This window comes from Neovison vison, chromosome 12 (genome assembly GCF_020171115.1).
Source record: "Neovison vison isolate M4711 chromosome 12, ASM_NN_V1, whole genome shotgun sequence".
In the NCBI taxonomy this organism is placed as follows: domain Eukaryota; kingdom Metazoa; phylum Chordata; class Mammalia; order Carnivora; family Mustelidae; genus Neogale; species Neogale vison.
The window spans coordinates 134,629,213-134,648,186 of NC_058102.1; the positions used below are offsets into that span (position 1 = coordinate 134,629,213).

General features: G+C 36.8%; 1 protein-coding gene and 1 pseudogene across 1 annotated transcript; both read right to left on the minus strand.

Moving 5' to 3' along the window:
* Positions 1–11,004: 11,004 nt before the first annotated feature.
* Positions 11,005–14,224, minus strand: LOC122891045 (annotated as a pseudogene).
* Positions 14,225–16,683: 2,459 nt separating this feature from the next.
* On the minus strand, positions 16,684–16,878 carry LOC122892330 (H/ACA ribonucleoprotein complex subunit 3-like). Its single transcript, XM_044228650.1, has one exon. The coding sequence runs from the start codon at positions 16,876–16,878 to the stop codon at positions 16,684–16,686; it is 195 nt and encodes a 64-aa protein (XP_044084585.1).
* Positions 16,879–18,974: the final 2,096 nt, after the last annotated feature.

Genomic DNA, 18,974 nt, shown 5'->3' on the forward strand with positions numbered 1-18,974 from the left:
GGAAGACCATTCCATGCTCTTGGATCAAAGAATAAACATTGTTAAAATGTCTATAGTGCCTAGAGCAATCTATACTTTTAATGCCATTCCGATCAAAATTCCACCGGTATTCTTCAAAGAGCTGGAGCAAATAATCCTAAAAATTTTTATGGAATCAGAAGAGACCCCGAATCGCTAAGGAAATGTTGAAAAACAAAAATAAAGCTGGGGGCATCACGTTACCTGATTTCAAGCTTTACCACAAAGCTGTGATCACCAAGACAGCATGGTACTGGCATAAAAACAGACACATAGACCAGTGGAACAGAGTAGAGAGCCCAGCTATGGACCCTCAACTCTGTGGTCATTTAATCTTCGACAAAGCAGGAAAAAATATACCGTGGAAAAAAGACAGTCTCTTCAATAAATGGTGCTGGGGAAATGGGACAGCTATATGTAGAAGAATGAAACTCAACCATTCTTTTACACCGTACACAAAGATCAACTCAAAATGGATAAAAGACCTCAGTGTGAGACAGGAATCCATCAGAATCCTAGAGGAGAGCATAGGCAGTAATCTTTTCGATATCAGCCACAGCAACTTCTTTCAAGATATGTCTCTGAAGGCAAAGAAAACAAAAGCGAAAATAAACTTTTGGGACTTCATCAAAATCAAAAACTTCTGCACAGCAAAGGAAACAGTCAAAAAAACAATGAGGCGACCCACAGAATGGGAGAAGATATTTGCAAATGACAGTACAGACAAAAGTTTGATATCCAGGATCTATAATGAACTCCTCAAACTCAACACACATGGAACAGGCAAACATATCAAGAAATGGGCAGAAGATATGAGCAGACACTTCTCCAATCAAGACCTACAAGTGGCTATCAGACACATGAAAAAATGTTCATCATCACCAGCCCTCAGGGAGATCCAAATTAAAACCACATTGAGATATCACCTTACACCAGTTAGAATGGCCAAAATTAACAAAACAGGAAACAACATGTGTTGGAGAGGATGTGGAGAAAAGGGCACCCTCTTCCACTGTTGGTGGGAATGCAAGTTGGTGCAGCCTCTTTGGAGAACAGTGTGGAGATTCCTCAAGAAATTAAAAATAGAACTTCCCTATGACCCTGCAATTGCACTCCTGGGTATTTACCCCAAAGATACAGATGTCGTGAAAAGAAGGGCCATCTGTGCCCCAATGTTTATAGCAGCAATGGCCCCGATCGCCAAACTATGGAAAGAACCAAGATGCCCTTCAACGGATGAATGGATAAGGAAGATGTGGTCCATATACACTATGGAGTATTATGCCTCCATCAGAAAGGCTGAATACCCAACTTTTGTAGCAACATGGACGGGACTGGAAGAGATTATGCTGAGTGAAGTAAGTCAAGCAGAGAGAGTCAATTATCATATGGTTTCACTTATTTGTGGAGCATAACAAATATCATGGAGGACAAGGTGTGTTAGAGAGGAGAAGGGAGTTGGGATAAATTGGAAGGGGAGGTGAATCATGAGAGACTATGGACTCTGAAAAGCAATCTGAGGGGTTTGAAGTGGCGGGGGCGAGGGTGGGAGGTTGGGGTACCAGGTGGTGGGTATTATAGAGGGCACGGATTGCATGGAGCACTGGGTGTGGTGAAAAAATAATGAATACTGTTTTTCTTAAAGTAAATAATTTAATAAAAGAAAGAAAAAAATCTTAAGGAAGGGAAAATACACTGACAGTACTGTCATGTTTTTATTGAAAAAATATGCATATAGCTGCACCCATTCAAACTGTATTAACTATACATTTTTTTAAGATTGTATTTATTTATTTGACAGAGAGAGAGAAAGAGCACAAGTAGGCAGAGTTGCAAGCAAAGGGAGATGGAGAAGCGAGCTCCCTGCTGAAAACAGAGACTGATATAGAACACCATCCCAGGACCCTGGGATCATGATGTGAGCCCAAGGAAGTTGCTTAACCGACTGAGCCACCTAAGCACTCTATACATTCTATCATTTAATCATTTAATTCTCATGTTCTTTTAAGTTTTGTCACTTGTCTGTAATATCCTTTACAGCAAGGAAGGTCCTGTTCAGAGCCATGTATTTAATTCCGATGTTGTGTCTCTTAGTCTCTTTGAGTTTTGAACAGTTCCATAGTCAGTCTTTCCCGGATTTTCATGACGTTTAATTTTTTGAAGAGTTAATTCCAGTAATGTAGAATGTCTTTCAGTGCAGGTTTTTCTTATGTTTCCTTCTGATAAAATTGAGATCAGGGATGCCTGGGTGGTTCAGGCCATGATCCCAGGGTTCTGAGATTGAGTCTTGCATCGAGCTCTGAGCTCACTGGGGAGCCTGCTTCTCCCTCTGCCTGCTGCACTCCCTGCTTGAGTTTTCCAAATACTATTTTAATTGATTAACTCTCAATTTTTAAAAAATTTCCTACAAGGATCTTGCAGATATTTTTTAGATTTATTCCCAGGTATTTGATACTTTTGATCCTATTATAAATATTATTTTAAAAAGTCAATTTCGTTTCCTGTTGCTAGGTTATAGAAATAAAATTATTTTGCATATTGAGCTTAGATTCACCTATCTTGCTAAACTATCTTATTATATTGTTTCTTACAGTTCTGGAGGCTGGGAATTCCTAATTCAAGGCAGTAGCAGATTCAGTGTCCAGTGAGGGCCTGTTTCCTGGTTCATGGATGGTGGTCTTCCTCCTGTTTCTTCGTACTGCACAGGGCCAAGGGAGCTCTCTCAGGACTCCTTTATGAGGGCACTAATCCCATTCATGAGGGTTCCACCTTCACGAGTAATCATTTCCCAAAGTCTCTACCTCTAAATACAATTACACTGAACACTAAGATTTAACACCCTAATTTGGGAGCTGGGAGGACAGAAATATTCAGTCTGTAGCAAGGCTGTTCCTTGTTTGTTGCCAGGTAGACCTCTCCAATATGGCTTTTTACTTCGTGAGGCCAGTAAGGAGAATTTCCCTGCAAAGAGGGCTCAGTGGTCTTTTAAGGATTTCACCTGCTTCAAATAACCCTTTTTGATTAACTCGAAATTAACAATTAATTATATCTGCAAGATTTCTTTACAGTTGCCATGTTCTGATGGCTAGAGTCAAGTCACAGATCTTGGCTACACTTCAGGGAAAAGGATTATAAAAGGTGAGAACACCAAAGAGCATTTATTATGGGGTTACGGAGGGTCTTTATTTTACAATTATATTAACAGATCCCTTATACTACTAGTTTTCTAAGTTTTATCATGGATGAATGTTGAATGAATGTTTCTTTTGCATATATTGAGATAATTTTTTTTAATTTGTCAGTGTGTTGAATTACATTATGTGCTCATGTTAAACCAACCTTGCATTTCTTAGGGAAACTGAATTTCATTCCTTTCGTTGTGATTTCATTCATTTGTTTCATATATTGCTACTATTGATATGCTAATATCCTAGTGAGGAATTTCTCCTGTCCATGGATAATGTTAATACAAGGAATTTTGAATACATTTAACTCAATTTACTTGGCTTCAAACTTATGTGTATTGTTGCTTTGTGTTTTCTGTCTTGTATCTTTAAAAAATAATCGACCATTTTTATAACTTTTATATGATACTCTCAATGTTCATTTAAATTGAACTATGTATTTAAGTTTTTTTCTTTTTTCTTACATCTCAGAATTTCTATTTGGGATTATATACATACTTTATGTATATACTTTAGGTACATACATCATATACATACTTTAAAATTTTCATAAGTGAGAACTGCCAGGTAATGAACCTCTATTTAAAAATGTCTTTATTGGGCACCTGGATGGCTCAGTTGATTAAATGTCTGGCTTTGGCTCAAGTCATGATCCCAGTGTCCTGGGATCGAGCCCCACTTCAGGCTCACTGCTCAGCCTGGAGTCTTCTTCCTCTCTGTCTACCCCTCCCCACCACTTGTGCTCCCTCTTTCTCTTTTCTTCTCTCACTCTCTTCCAAATGAATAACAAAATTTTTAAAAATAAGTAAATGTCTTTATTTCCTCTTACCTTCGATATACATTTTCACTGCATAGAAAACCCTAGGTGAATAGTTATTTTCTTTAATCATACAGAAAATATCATTCCACTGCTCTTTGTCTTTCATAATTGCTCTTTAGAAATCAGGTGTCTACGTGTTTTTCCTTTGAACATAATCTATTCCCTACTCTGTTCCTTTTTCCCACAATTTTTGGTTACTTTAAAGATTTTACTTACGGGGAAAATTTTTTGTTTGTTTGTTTACTGCAGGTATGCTCTTATGTATCTAGATTTGGATGTCTTATTATTTATCTTAATAATGTTCCATAATTAGAATTGCATTTACAACAGCTCCAAAAACCACGATATACCTAGGAATGAGCCTAACCAAAGAGGCAAAGGATCTATACTCTAGAAACTACAGAGCATTTTTGAAGGGAATTGAGGAGATGAAATCACATCCTACACTCATGGATTGGAAGAACAAACATCCTTAAAATGTTTATGCTGCCCAGAGCACAATTTACACTTTCAATACAATCCCTATCAAAATATCATACACATTTTTCACAGAGCTAAAACAAATAATTCTAAAATCTGTGTGGAACCAGAAAAAAACCCAAATAGTCAAAGGAATGTTGAAAAAGAAAACCAAAACTGAGGCATCACAATGCCTGACTTCAAGCTATATTACAAAGCCATTGTCATCAAGACAGTATGGTATTTGCACAACATCAGACACACAGATCAAAAGAACAGAATAGAGAGCCCAGAAATGGACTCTATGATCAACTAATCTTCGACAAAGCAAGAAAGAACATCCAATGGAAAAAAGATATTTTTTTCAATAAATGGTGCTGGGAAAACTCTACAACCACATGCAGAAGAATGAAACTAGACCATTCTGTTACACCATACACAAGGATAAAATGGATGAAAGACCTCAACATGAGACAGGAATCCACCAAAATTCTAGAGGAGAACATAGGCAGTAACCTCTTTGACACTGGCCACAACTTCTTTCAAGATGCCTCTCTAAAGGTAGGGGAAACAGAAGCAAAATGAACTTTTGGGACTTACACCAAGATAAGTTTTTGCACAGCAAAGGAAACAGTCAACAAAACTAAGAGGCAATCCACAGAATGGGAGTAGATCTCTGCAAATGATATTTTGGATTAAGGGCTGATATCCTAGATCTATAAAGAACTTCTCAAATTCAACACCCAAAAACCAAACAATCCAGTCAAGAAATGAGCAGAAGACATGAACAGGCACTTCTGCAAAGAAGACATCCAAATGGCTAACAGACACATGAAAAAATATTCAACTTCACCAGGCATCAGGGAAATTCAAATCAAAACCACAATGAGATGCCACCTTACACCGGTTAGAATGACCAGAATTTACAAGATAGGAAACAAGTGTTGGTGAGTTTATGGAGAAAGGGGAGTCCTCTTGTGCTGTTGGTGGAAATGCAAGCTGGTACAGCTACTCTGGAAAACAGTGTGGAGGTTTCTCAAGATGTTCAAAGTAGAGCTACCCTGTGACCCACCAATTGTACCACCAGGTCTTTACCCCAAAGATAAGGATGTAGTAAAAAGAAGGGGCACAGCACCCCAATGTTCATAACTGCAATGTCCATAAGAGCCAAACAGTGGAAAGAACCGTGATGCCCTTCAACAGATGAATGGATAAAGATGTGGTTTATATATACAATGGAATATTACTCAGCCATCAGAAAAGATGAATACCCACTATTGCATTGACATGGAACTGGAGGGGATTGTGCTAAGTGAAATCAGTCATTCAGAGAAAGACAATTACCATATGGTTTCACTCATATGTGGAAGATAAAGAATAGAGTTGAGGACCACAGGGAAGGGAGGGAAAATGGAATGGGATGAAATCAGAGAGGGAGACAAACCATGAGAGACTCTGGACTCTGGGAAACAAACGAGGGAGTAACTGGGTGATGGGTATTAAAGCGGGCATGTGTTGGGATGAGCACTGGCTGTTATGTGCAACTAATAAATCATTGAACAGTACAACAAAAACTTTTGATGTACTATATCCTGTCTAACAATATAATAAATTTCATTTGGCTTTTTGAATCTATGATTTGGTGTCTCAAAAGATATTTAGACTTAATCTAAACTTCATATCTCTTAACCTCTTTTTCATGTTTCCATGGTTGTTTTTTGGTCTTTCTCCTTATATTCTCAATTATTTCTTCTATTTTCCTAGTTGTCACCTCTGATGTATCCAGGCTGCTGTCTGACCTATCCATAGGAATTTAAATTGGGGTAATTGTATTTTTAAATACATTTTCTTTGGGTCTTTAAATAAATCTATTAAAATAATTAGTTTTTCATTATTTGAGAATATGTTTTTTTAATTCATTAGCTGAGGGTTTTTTTTAAGATTTTATATATTTATTTGACAGAGACACAGTGAGAGAGGGAACACAAGCAGGGGGATTGGGAGAAGGAGAAGTGGGCTTCCCACAGAGTGCAGAGCCTGTTGTGGGACTTGATCCCAGGATCCTGGGATCATGACCTGAGCTGAAGGCAGATGCTCAAGACTGAGCCACCCAGGTTCCTGAGGATCTGCTTTTAAAAAGAAATAAAGGTTAAGGGTAGGGGCCACTAAACAGACAATAGTGATGACTACATTTTTCTCTTTTTTAAAAATTTTTTAGCTTTAAAATGTACAATGTGAAAGCCAAACACCCCACTAAAAAGGAGAACTACAGGCCAGTGTCTCTGATGAACATGACTAGCAAATCAAATTGAATAATACATTAAAAGAAGTGTTCACCATAATCAAGTGGGTTTATTCCTGTGTTGCAGGAATGGTTCAATATTCACAAATCAATATAATACACCACATTAATAAAAGGATAAGAACCACATGATTCTCTAAATGGAGGCAGAAAAAAAAACACTTGACAAAATACAGCATCTGTTCTTGATAAAAACCCTCAATGAAGTAGAGATAGATGGATCATACCACAATATCATAAAAGTCATATAAGAAGGACCCTCAGCTAATATCATCCTGAACTTGGAAAAACTGAGAGCTTTCCCCCTATGGTCAGGAACAAGATGGATATCCACTCTCACCATTACTATTTAACATAGTACTGGCAGTCTTAGCCTCAGCAATAAGACAACAAAAAGAAATAAAATGCATCCAAATTGTCAAGGAAGAAGCTTTCACTATTTGCAGATGACATGATACCCTATGTAGAAAACCTGAAAGAGGGGTGCCTGGGTGGCTCAGTGGGTTAAAGCCTCTGCCTTTGGCTCATGTCACGATCCCAGAGTCCTGGGATCGAGCCCCACATCAGGCTCTCTGCTCAGCAGGGTGCTTGCTTCCTCCTCTCTCTCTGCCTGCTTCTCTGTCTACTTGTGATCTCTGTCTGTCAAATAAATACATAAAATCTTAAAAAAAAGAAAACTTGAAAGACTCCACCAAAAAAATTGCCATAACTAATACATGAATTCAGCAAAGTAATAGGACGTAAAATCAATATACAGAAACCTGTTGTATTTCTATACACCAATAAAGCAGCAGAAAAAGAAATTAAGGAATTGATACCATTTGCAATTGCATAAAAAATAGATACTTAGAAATAAACCTAAACAAAGAGGTAAAAGGTCTGTATTCAGAAAACTACAGACTGTATACAGAAAACTAGAGACTGTACACAGAAAACTACAGAACACTTATGAATGAAATTGAAGAAGAAAAAAATAATTGGAAAAACATTCCATGCTCATGGATTGGAACCAATGTTGTTAAAATGTCTATGCTGCCAAAAGAAATCTACACATTTAACACAATCCCTATCAAAATACCACATGTGTTTTTCATAGAACTAGAACAACTAATCCTAAAATTCATATGAAACCACAAAAGACCTTGAGTAGCCAAAGCACTCCTGAACAAGGAAAAGCAAAGCTGAAGGCATCGTGATTCTAGATATCAAGCTATATTACAGAGCTGTAGTCATCAAGACCATATACTACTGGCACAAAACCAGATATGTAGATCAATAGAACAGAAGAGATAACCTGGAAATGGATCCACAACTACATGGTGAACTAATCTTAAATAATGCCAGAAAGAATATCCAATGGATATTCAACAAATGGTTTGGAAAAACTGGATAACTACATGCAGAAGAATGAAACTGGAGCACTTTCTTACACCATACATAAAAGTTAATTCAAAATGGTTGAAGGACTGAAATGTGAAATAGGAAACCATCAAACTCCTGGAGGAGAACATAGGCAGGAACCTCTTTGACCTTGGCACCAGAGGCAAGGTAAACAAAACCAAAAATGAACTATTGGGACTTCATCAAGATAAAAAGCTTGTGCACAGTGAAGGAAACAATGAAACTAAAAGGCAGCCTATGGAATGGGAGAAGATATTTGCAAATGGCATATCTGATACAAGGGTAGTATCTAAAATCAATAAGGAAATTAACAAACTCAACACCCAGAAAACAAATAATCCAGCTAAGAAATGGGAGGAAGATATGAATAGACACCTTTACAAAGAAGACATCTGGATGACTAACAGACACATGAAAAGATATTCAAGATCATTCTCCATCAGGGAATTGTGAATCAAAACCATACTGAGATACCACCTCATGCCTGCCAGAATGGCTAAAATTAACAATGGACAATATAACAGGTGTTGGCAAGGATGTGGAGAATGGGGAAACCCCTTGCACTTTTTTGGTGGGAATGAAAACTGGTGCAGCTACTCTGGAAAACAGTATGGAGTTTCTTCAGAAAGTTAAAAATAGAGCTACCCTATGATCTAGCAATTGTACTACTTGTTATTTACCCAAGGATACAAAACTAAAGATTCAAAGAGGTATAGTTCTCCTGATGTTTATAGAAGCTTTATCAACAATAGTCAAACTATGGAAAGAACCCAAATGTCCATTGCCTGATGAATGGATAGAGAAGATGTAGTATATATGTATAATGGAATATTACTCAGCCATTAAATAGAATAAAATCTTACCATTTGCACAGATGTGGTTGGAACTAGAGTGTATTATGCTAAGCAAAATAAGTCAGTCAGAAAAAGACATACCATATGATTTCACTCATATGTGGAATTTAGGAAACAAAACAGATGAACATATGGGAGGGGAAAGAAGAGAGGGAACCAAACCATAAGAGACTCTATTTTTTTTAAATATTTTATTTATTTCTTTGAGAGAGAGAGACAGAGCATGAGCAGGGGGGAGGAGGCAAGGGGACAAGGAGAAGCAGGCTCCCCACTGGGCAGGGAGCCCAATGTGGGGCTCCATCCCAGGACCCTGAGATCATGACTGGAGCTAAAGGCAGGTGCTTAACCAACTGAGCCACCCAGGTGTGCCTCAAACCATAAGAGACTCTTAACTATAGAGAGCAAACACAGTGGTGATGGAGGGAGTTGCATAGTGGATGAGCTAGATGGATGGTGGGTGTTAAAGAGAGCACTTGTTGTGATGAGGACTGGGTGTTTTATGTAAGTGATAAATCACTGTATTCTACTCCTGAAATCAATATTGCACTGCATGTTAACTAACTAGAATTCAAACAAAACTCTAAAAAAATAAAACGTGCAGTGTGACAGGTTGATATATGTATACATTTTGAAAGCATTCTCACAATCTAATTAATGCATTCTGCCCCCCCATATTTACTTATTTATTTATTTAGTGAGAGCAGTTGTTTTAGTTTCTTAGCAAATTTCAATTATACAACACAATTATCAACTATAGTCACCATGTTACACATTAGATCTTCAAAACACATTCATGTTATAACTAAAAGCTTATGTCCTTCTCTCAAACCTCTACACATTTTCCCCACTCTCCAGCCCCTTCAACCACTATTCTGCTCTTTTTATATGAGCTCAATTTAAAAAAAAAAAAACTTTTGTAGATTCCACATATACATGGTATCACTCAGTGTTTGTCTTTCTCTCACTTGCTTTATTTAGCATAATGCCTTCGAGTCTATTCATGTTCTTGCAAATGGTAGGATTTCCTTACTTCATATATATATGGAATATTAGCCTTTGAAGTAAGGAAATGCATATATATATATATATATATATATATATATATATTTATTTATTTTATCCATTCATCCATTAATGAAAACAAGCTTTTTCCTGTACCTTGGCTGTTGTGAATACTGCTGTTGTGAATACTGCTGTGAACATAGGAGAATAGATATCTTTTGAGATAATTGAATTTTCTTTGGGTACATATACCAGAAGTGGGACTCACGGATCCTATGGTAGTTCTGTTTTTATTTTCTTGAGAAGCCTCCGTATGGTTTTCAGTGGTAACTGTAACAGTTTACATTCCCACCAACAATGAATTAGGGTTCCTTTCCTCCACATTCTCAGCAGCATTTGGTATCTCTTGGGGGTTGTTTTTTTGGTTTTGTTTTTTGTTTTTGTTTTGGTACTAGACATTCTAGCAAGTATAAAGTTATTTCTCACTATAGTTTTGATTTCATTGCCCTGGTGATTAGTGGTGTTGAACATGTTTTCATGTATGTGTTTTTATCTTGGAAAAATGTTCAGGTCTTTTGACCAGATTTCAGTTAGGTTATCTAGTTATCTATTGAATTGCATGAGTTCCTTGTATATTTTAGATATTAACAACTTACTGATTATGGTTTGGAAATATTTTCTCCCCATTTCATAGGTTGCCTTTTTTTGTATTCACAATGCTTGTATGTTTATTGGAAGATGGAAAAAAATCCATGGTTCTGTACAATAAGCTTAATATTAACACAGTTTGTTCATTTTCCTTTAATATTTTTTGGCTTTCATGAATACTCAGAGCATTGAACATTTTGCAAGTAAGAATTATAACAGTACCTCTGTCACCTTGCTGAATTCATCACCACAAGAAAAACACAAATAATTAGTTTAATGCTTTTGCAATAAACTGATTAGTTAGTATTTCCAAAGTTATATTAAACTGAAGCCTTCATTATGATCGATTGCTTGAATCAGTTTAGAGCGTAGAGTTTCTTTATCTTTGTACTTTGGAAGATCCAGAAGATTGAAACAGGTATGAGAAACTGGGAGATATTCCTCGCCACCTCCTGTTGACTGGATGACTAGTTTTAGACTCTTCATACCAAGAATAGGAATGCGATCACTACCTGTCAAAAATAACAGAAATTGTTTTTTCTTTTCCAGTGGTAATTCATGAAATACTTCCCAAAAAATTTTTATCGTTGGATGTTCTGCCCAATACTGCCCTTTGTATTCTGTATTCTTTTCCAGTTCCTTCCAATCATAATTTGTATTTCCAATAACCATTGCTTGTAGTTCATTTGGCTGGAAGAGTTGAAGAACTTTTCCTCCACAGACCTTATGAAAGCCCGCATGAAAAGCATCAAACAAGGAAGCCACTGATTTATTGAATATGTAATCCACATAAGCATCAACAAACTCCTGCCGATTTTGTTTGTTAACAGCTGTGTCTGCACCATTGAGAACCAGCTCTTTCACTTCTGTTGCACCAAAGTTTTCAACTGTGATCATAAAATTAAGACAAAATGTTTCCTCAACATCATCTTCTGGGTAATCCAGTAACTGCTGCATGCTTCTTCCAACATCAGGTACTAGTTCCTTCAAATCATCCAAGGATGGCTTCTTTTTTAGCAGTTTCTTATACAAAGCCAAAGGAAAATGGAGGTCCATAATAGTAAAATTATAAATTGCTAATCCACAGATAACACCAATCAAGTGGAACAAATCACTGTCTTCAAATGTCTTATCAGAAAACCAAATGAGCCTGGAATCTTTGTAATACCTAAACATGCCATACTTAGGATCCAACAATTTTCTCATGATGAGCAAGAAAAATTCTTTGCATACTCCTCCTGCATCAACAGCATCTTCTCCAACAAATATAACCTTGAGTGGCTTTTTGTAGTCTATATTCTTTGTTTTCCTAAGGACTTCCATCCTACAATATTTTCTCTATGCATGACCAGAATTAAGCAGGGATTCACAGATTCAATCACTGGGAGAAAAAGAGAGGAGACATTCTGTCTGTGGGCCTGGTCAATAGACATCTGCATCTGTAACACTGCATCTGTTTGTAACAGAGTAGTTTTTGCTTGGGCATCAAATACAAATGGGTATGTGCAGATTGTAACAGGGATATCTACCAACATTCCACAGGCCTGCTGTTGGACCCAGTTGATATAATCATCCCTTATGTTTATTAATTCTTGTACTTCATGTATGTAAAATTTATCATACTGTATAATCTGTCCCGATTTCTCATTTACCCTATGCAATATTTCTAAAACCTTTAATGCAGTATGAAGAAAACTGTTGAAAATTCTTCTTTCAGAAGGGGGGATGCCGATCTTGTAGAGTTTCAAAAGATGTACCACGACTTCCTTTAAAAGTTCTACAATCTTGAGGAATAGCAGAGGTTCAAGTACTGACCACCAGTTTTCAAGTACTTTCAGTGGTGCCTTTTCTAGGTTCACAAGAGCTGTACCAAAGGGAATTGCTATTGTTGTGAAATTGTTGGAATCACTCATCAGGGGGCATTCTGGTAGAGTAAGATAAAACCTCAATGCTTCAACATCAGGTAAGGAGCTAGTCAGTTTAGGAATAAGATTCTCTTCCAAACTAGCTGCCACCTGCTGAGATATCTGAGGATGATCAGGTTGTATAAGTTTGTGGAATAAAAGCCTAGCAGCATTCATATCAACCCCCGAAAATTTGGTACCTGTTCTATAGTGATCATCATTGCTATAAAAGAGAAACAAAAAAAAGAGAGAGAGAGAGAGAGGGAGAGAAAAAAAGAATACACCCTAACAGCTAGAAAACTTCCATTTAGACAACCAGAGGAAGAAAATGTTCCGTCTATTTCATTGGCTATCTCCACAGGCAACCTTCCAGAGGGGTAGCTCAGCCATTTTTGAATAAGAGCTTCATTCACAGTCCAGATCTGTTTTGAAGGATCAGGACATCTAAAGTCATCTGGTGGCCCACAGTTCTGGCGATTAGAGTAATGTGAAAAGCTTTGATCGCCCCCTGAGAAAATTCTTTTTACACAGAAATATTCTTCAGAATCAGTATCTGGTGGACACTGCCCATTATAAGGGAACCAATTTCCTTTCACAGTGAAAGGACTTTTCCTGTTGCTTGTTAAACCAGTTCCTAGCTGCCCATTACCACCAAGTCCAAAAGAATAAATTCGTCCTGATGAAGGAACAAAAGCAGAAGTGTGCTGCCTTCCACAAGCAATCTGAGTGACAATGCTTCCCATAAGTTCAAAAACTTTCCTTGGGTTTATTTCATGACTGGTAGCGTTATGACCCAATTGACCATACCCTCCAGCTCCAAAAGTAAACACTCCACCTTCCTTGGTTAGTGCAGCAGTATGATCTTCTCCACAACAAACATAAACTATTTTCTGAGTTCTTAGTGACTTTAATAAATTAGGAAAAAAAAAAAGTATAATGAAAAAAAAATAATTAAAAAAAATAAATAAATTAGGAACATACCTATCATTTTCATCATTAAGACCTAGTTGACCAAATTTGTTGCGTCCCCATTCAAAAATAGCTCCAGAAAGGGTGAGTACAAAACTATGGGCTCCTCCTGCTGCAACTTGCATGAAAGGGATTCCAAGCAAAGACTTAATCAGCTGTGGCAAAGCTTGCTTTTTACAGTCAATGCCTAAACCCAACTGGCCATATTTATTTTGTCCCCAACTGAAGACTTCACTTGCTTTAGAAAGTGCAAGTGAATGATAGTAACCACTAGCAACCTGTACTACCTGGATATATGATAAACTTTTAATATTTCTGGGTACTCTGATACATTCCTCTGATCCTAGCAGGCCAAGCTGTCCATCAGAATCGAGACCCCACGCATACACCTGGCCCTTGTCATTTAGTGCTAATGTATCAGCTTCTCCACATGAAACAGCTACGATATTTTGGGCATCCAGGGCAACAACTTGCTCTGGTTTCTTTCTGGATTTTTCATGACCTAGCTGTCCTAGATCATTACATCCACATGTATACACTGTTCCATCATCCAGAACAAATACAGTATGTCTGAGTCCACATCCCACATCTCGGACCTTTTTATTTATAAAAAAGTCACTTTTTTGGGGCTCTAGCACAATTTCTTCATCAATTCCATCAATTCATCCAATTCCATCCAATCCATCAATTTCATTGCATTTGTAAATGGGATTTTTTAAATATTTCTCTTTCTGTTGCTTCTTTTTTGGTATATAGAGATACAACAGATTATTGTGCATTAATTTTGTATCCTGCAACTTTACTGAATTTGTTTATCAGTGCTAGCAGCTTTGTGGGGAGTCTTTTTGGTTTTCTACATACAGTATCATGTCATCTCCCAAATAGTGAATGTTTTACTTTTCCCTTACCAATTTGGATACCTTTTATATGTTTTTGTTATCTGATTGCTGTGGGTAGAACTTCGAGGAATATGAAGACTAAAGGTGGTGACTGGACATCCTTGTCTTGTTTCATCGCTTGCCTTTTGCTTTTGTTGTGGTTTTCTCTGCTGCAGAGAGCTTTTTCTTTTTTAATTTTTAAGAAAAGATTTTTTTAAAGTAATCTCTATACCCAAAATGGGGCTCAAACCTACAACCCCAAGATCAAGAGTTGCATGCTCTACTGACCAAGCCAGCAAGGCACCCTTACACAGAGTTTTTTAGTGTGATGCCATCCCATACATGTATTTTTCATTCATTGCCTTTGTTTTTGGAATAAAAAAAAAGTCATTGCCAAGACATTAAAGAGCTTACTTCTTATGTTTTCTTCCACAAATTTTGTTGTTTAAGGTCTTACCTTCAAGTCCTCAATATATTTTGAATTGATTTTTGTGTATGATGAAAGGAGTCTAGTTTCATTCTTTTGCATATGGATATGTAGTTTCCCCAGTATCATTTTTTGAAGAGACCATTTTTCCCTATTTTATATTCTTGATGTTTTGTCAAAAGTTAGTTGACTTTAACTGTATGGGTTTATTTCTAGGATCTCTTTTCTGTTCATTTAAATGCCTGGTTTTTTTTTTGTTTTTGTTTTTGTTTTTTTTACTAGTAATATTCTGTATTGTTTTAATTTTAGGTGTTTTGTTATTTTTTTTTCTTTTTTTTTCCCCCAATTTATTTATTTTCAGAAAAACATTATTCATTATTTTTTCACCACACCCAGTGCTCCATGCAAGCTGTGCCCTCTATAATACCCACCACCTGGTACCCCACCCTCCCACCCCCCCCGCCACTTCAAACCCCTCAGACTGTTTTTCAGAGTCCATAGTCTCTCATGGTTCACCTCCCCTTCCAATTTATGAACAATACTACACTGTGTGATTACTATAGCTTTATTACTACATATAGTTTAAAATCAGAAAGTATGATGTCTCCAGCTTTGTTCTTTCTCAGGATTGCTTTGGCTATTCACAATCTTTTCACCTCCTTAGTTAAATATATTTCTAAGAATTTTATTGTGTTTGATTTTATTGTTAATGGATTTTTCAGGTAATTTGTTGTTATTGTATAGAAACACTACTGATATCAGCATGTTGATATTGTATCCTGCAAATTCCTGAATTTGTTAATTACATCTAACAGTTTTTTGGTGGAATGTTTAGGATTTTCCATATATAAAATCATGTCATCTGCAAATAGACAGAACTTACTTTTTCCTTTCTGATTTAGAAAACTTTTAGTTTTTTTTTTCCTTGCCTGATTGCACTGAGTCGGTGTGGTAAGAGTGAGCATCCTTGTCTTGTTCCTGATATTAGGGGAAAAGCTGTTACGCTTTTGTCATTCAGTATGAAATATGGGTGCTTATCCATTATGGCTTTTATTATTATGTTGAGATATGTTTCTTTATCTAGTTTGTTGAGGGTGTTTATCGTGAATGGATGTTGAAATCTGTCAATTGCTTTTCATGAATCTACTGAGATTATCATATGATTTTTATCTTTTATTCTATTAAGGATGTTATTATTATGATGATGAAGATGATGTTCTTCTTCTTATGATTGTTCTTCTTATTATTATGTTTTTTATTGATTTGTATATATTGAACCATCCCTATATCACAAGGATGAATCCTGCCTGATCATAGTGTATGGTACTTTTATTGTGATTTGAATTTTGTTTGCTAATATTTATTGTGAATTTTTCATCTATGTTCAGAGAAGATATTGGTCTGTGGTTTTTTTTGTTTGTTTGTTTTGTTTTGTTTTTCCTTGTAGTGTCTTTATCCTGCTTTGGTATCAGGACAATACTGGCCATGTAAAATGAATTTGGGAGTGTTCCTTCCTCTTCAGTTTTTTGGAAGAGTTTGATAAGGATTGATGTTAATGCTTCTTTAATTTTTTTTAGCTTTTTCAAATCATTTTAATAACCTAGCAGTGATTCAAAATAGGGAAAGAAAATTCAAACTTGTTCCCTTAAGAGGGAGGCTACCATGACTGCTCTGCACAAGCACGATCAAGGGAAATGATGAAACCGGATTCCAAACAGCAAGGGTGGTAAGAAGGCTTCAAGGCTCACAGTTTGAAGAGCTTGGTTTCGGAAAGTCTCTGAGGGGTAGCAGAAGAAACGTGAAGCTTAAGGGACTCTCAGAGGACAGGGCGTGGTTGCTGGGTCATGAGCACCTTGAAGCATTTCTTGAGATTGATTCGGTGTCCAGAGTATTTGTCATCCGGGGAGAACCGAGCAGGATGCACGGAGCAGTTCTGTTGTCCCATAGGGTCAAGCTTCTTCAGAGTATAGACTTGGTCTCCCTGCTCATTGAGACAATACTGGAGAAACATGACAATGCTGAAAGGAGATGTTCCCAATGCTTCTTTAATATTTGGTAGAATTCAACCAATATAATTATCTGGTGCTGGTCTTCTTGTCATTGAGAGGTTTTTGATTAATGATTCAGTGTCTTTACTCATTCTTGGTCTGTTCATATTTTCTATTTTTTCATGATTCAGTCTTTATAGGTTATATGTTTCTACAAATTTATATATTTCTTTTTGGTTTCCAATTATTGCCATATGATGGTTCCCAGTAATCTTTTACGATATTTGTATAGTTGTGGTGTCAGTTATGTCTCCTTTTACATTTCTGATTTTATTTAATTGTTTTTTTTTCCTGTTTGAGTAGAGTTAACACAATGTTCCATTAGTTTCAGGTGTACAACATTGTCATTCAATTTCTCTATATATTATGCTATGCTCACCACAAATGTCGCTACCCTGTTTTTTTTAAACCACTTAAAAAAGAAAAGATTATTTATTTATTTGAGGGGGGGGCACAAGCCAAGAGGGAGGGGCAGAGGGAGAGGGAGGGAGACTCCCTGCTGGGAAGGGACCCAATGCAGGTCTCAGTCCCAGGACCCTGAGATCATGATCATGATCTGAGGCGAAGACAGATGCTTAACTGATCAAGTCACTTTGGTGCCCCTGTAGTTTTCATGTTTAACTATACAATGCATAAAATTCCATTTTCCCTATGCTGTGGCTTTTATTTCCATGACTTATTTGTTCCATAGCTAGAAGGCTATATCTTCCACTCCCCTTCATACGTTTTCGCCCATCCCTTCACTCCTACTCCCCTGGCAGCCATCAGGTTATTCTCTGTATTTATAGGTCTAATTCTGCATTTTTTCTGTTTATTCATTTGAGTTTTTTAGATCCCATATTTGTCTTTCTCAGTATGACTTAATTCACTGGGCATATTACCATCCAGGTCCATCCATTTTGTTGTATATGGCAGGATCTCATCCTTTTTAAGGCTGCATAGAATTCCATTTTCTTTCTTTCTTCCTCCCTCCCTTCCTTCCTCTCTTCTTTCCTCCCTCCCTCCCTCTCTTTCTTTCTTCCTTCCCTCCTTTCTCCCTTTCTTTCTTTTATGTTGTGTTAGTCACCATATAGTACATCATTAGTTTTTGATGTAGTGTTCCATGATTCACTGTTTGTGTATAACACCCATTGTCCTCCTTAATACCCATCACCATCCCCTCACCCTCCTCTCCTCTAAAGCCCTCAGTTTGTTCCATTTTCTTTTTTTTCTCCAATTTATTTATTTTCAGAAAAACAGTATTCATTATTTTTTCACCACACCCAGTGCTCCATGCAAGCCGTGCCCTCTATAATACCCACCACCTGGTATCCCAACCTCCCAACCCCCTGCCACTTCAAACCCCTCAGACTGTTTTTTTCAGTTTGTTCCATTTTCTATTTCTTCCCTATCCATTTGTCTACTGATAGAAATGTAGGCTGCTTTCATATCTTGGCTATTGTCAATAGTGCTGCAATAAATATAGGGATGTATATGTCTGTTCAAAATTATCATTTTCATTTTCTTGGGTAAATAGTCGTGAAATTACTGAGTCATATGGTATTTCTATTTTTAATTTTTTGTGGAACCTCCATATTGTTTTCCACAGTGTCTGTAGCAATGTGCACTCTCACCAATACTGCACAAGAATTCCTTTTTCTTTTTTTTCACATCCTTGCCAACACTTGGTATTTCTTGTGGTTTTGATTATATTGCAGCAATTCTGACAAGTATAAGATGGTATGTCATTGTTATTTTGATTTGCATTTCCCTGATGATGAGTGATGTTGAGCATCTTTCATTGATCTTTGGTCATCTGTATGTCTTCTTTGAAAAACTCCTTTTCAAGTCTTTTGCCCATTTTGAAACTGAAATTTTTTTAAGTGTTGAGTTATAGAAGTTCAATATGTATTTTAGATATTAACCCTTTATTGGATATGTCTCTTGGAAATATCTTCTCTTATTCTGAGGGTTGTCTTTTTGTTTTGTTTATGGTTTACTTTGCTGTGCAAAAGCTCTTTATTTTGATGTAGTCCCAATAGTTTATTTTTGCTTTTTTTTCCCTTGCCCTAGGGAACAT

Excerpts from the sequence above, each read along its gene's own strand:
- LOC122892330 (XM_044228650.1), bottom strand. The coding sequence starts at position 16,878 with ATGTTTCTCCAGTATTGTCTCAATGAGCAGGGAGACCAAGTCTATACT.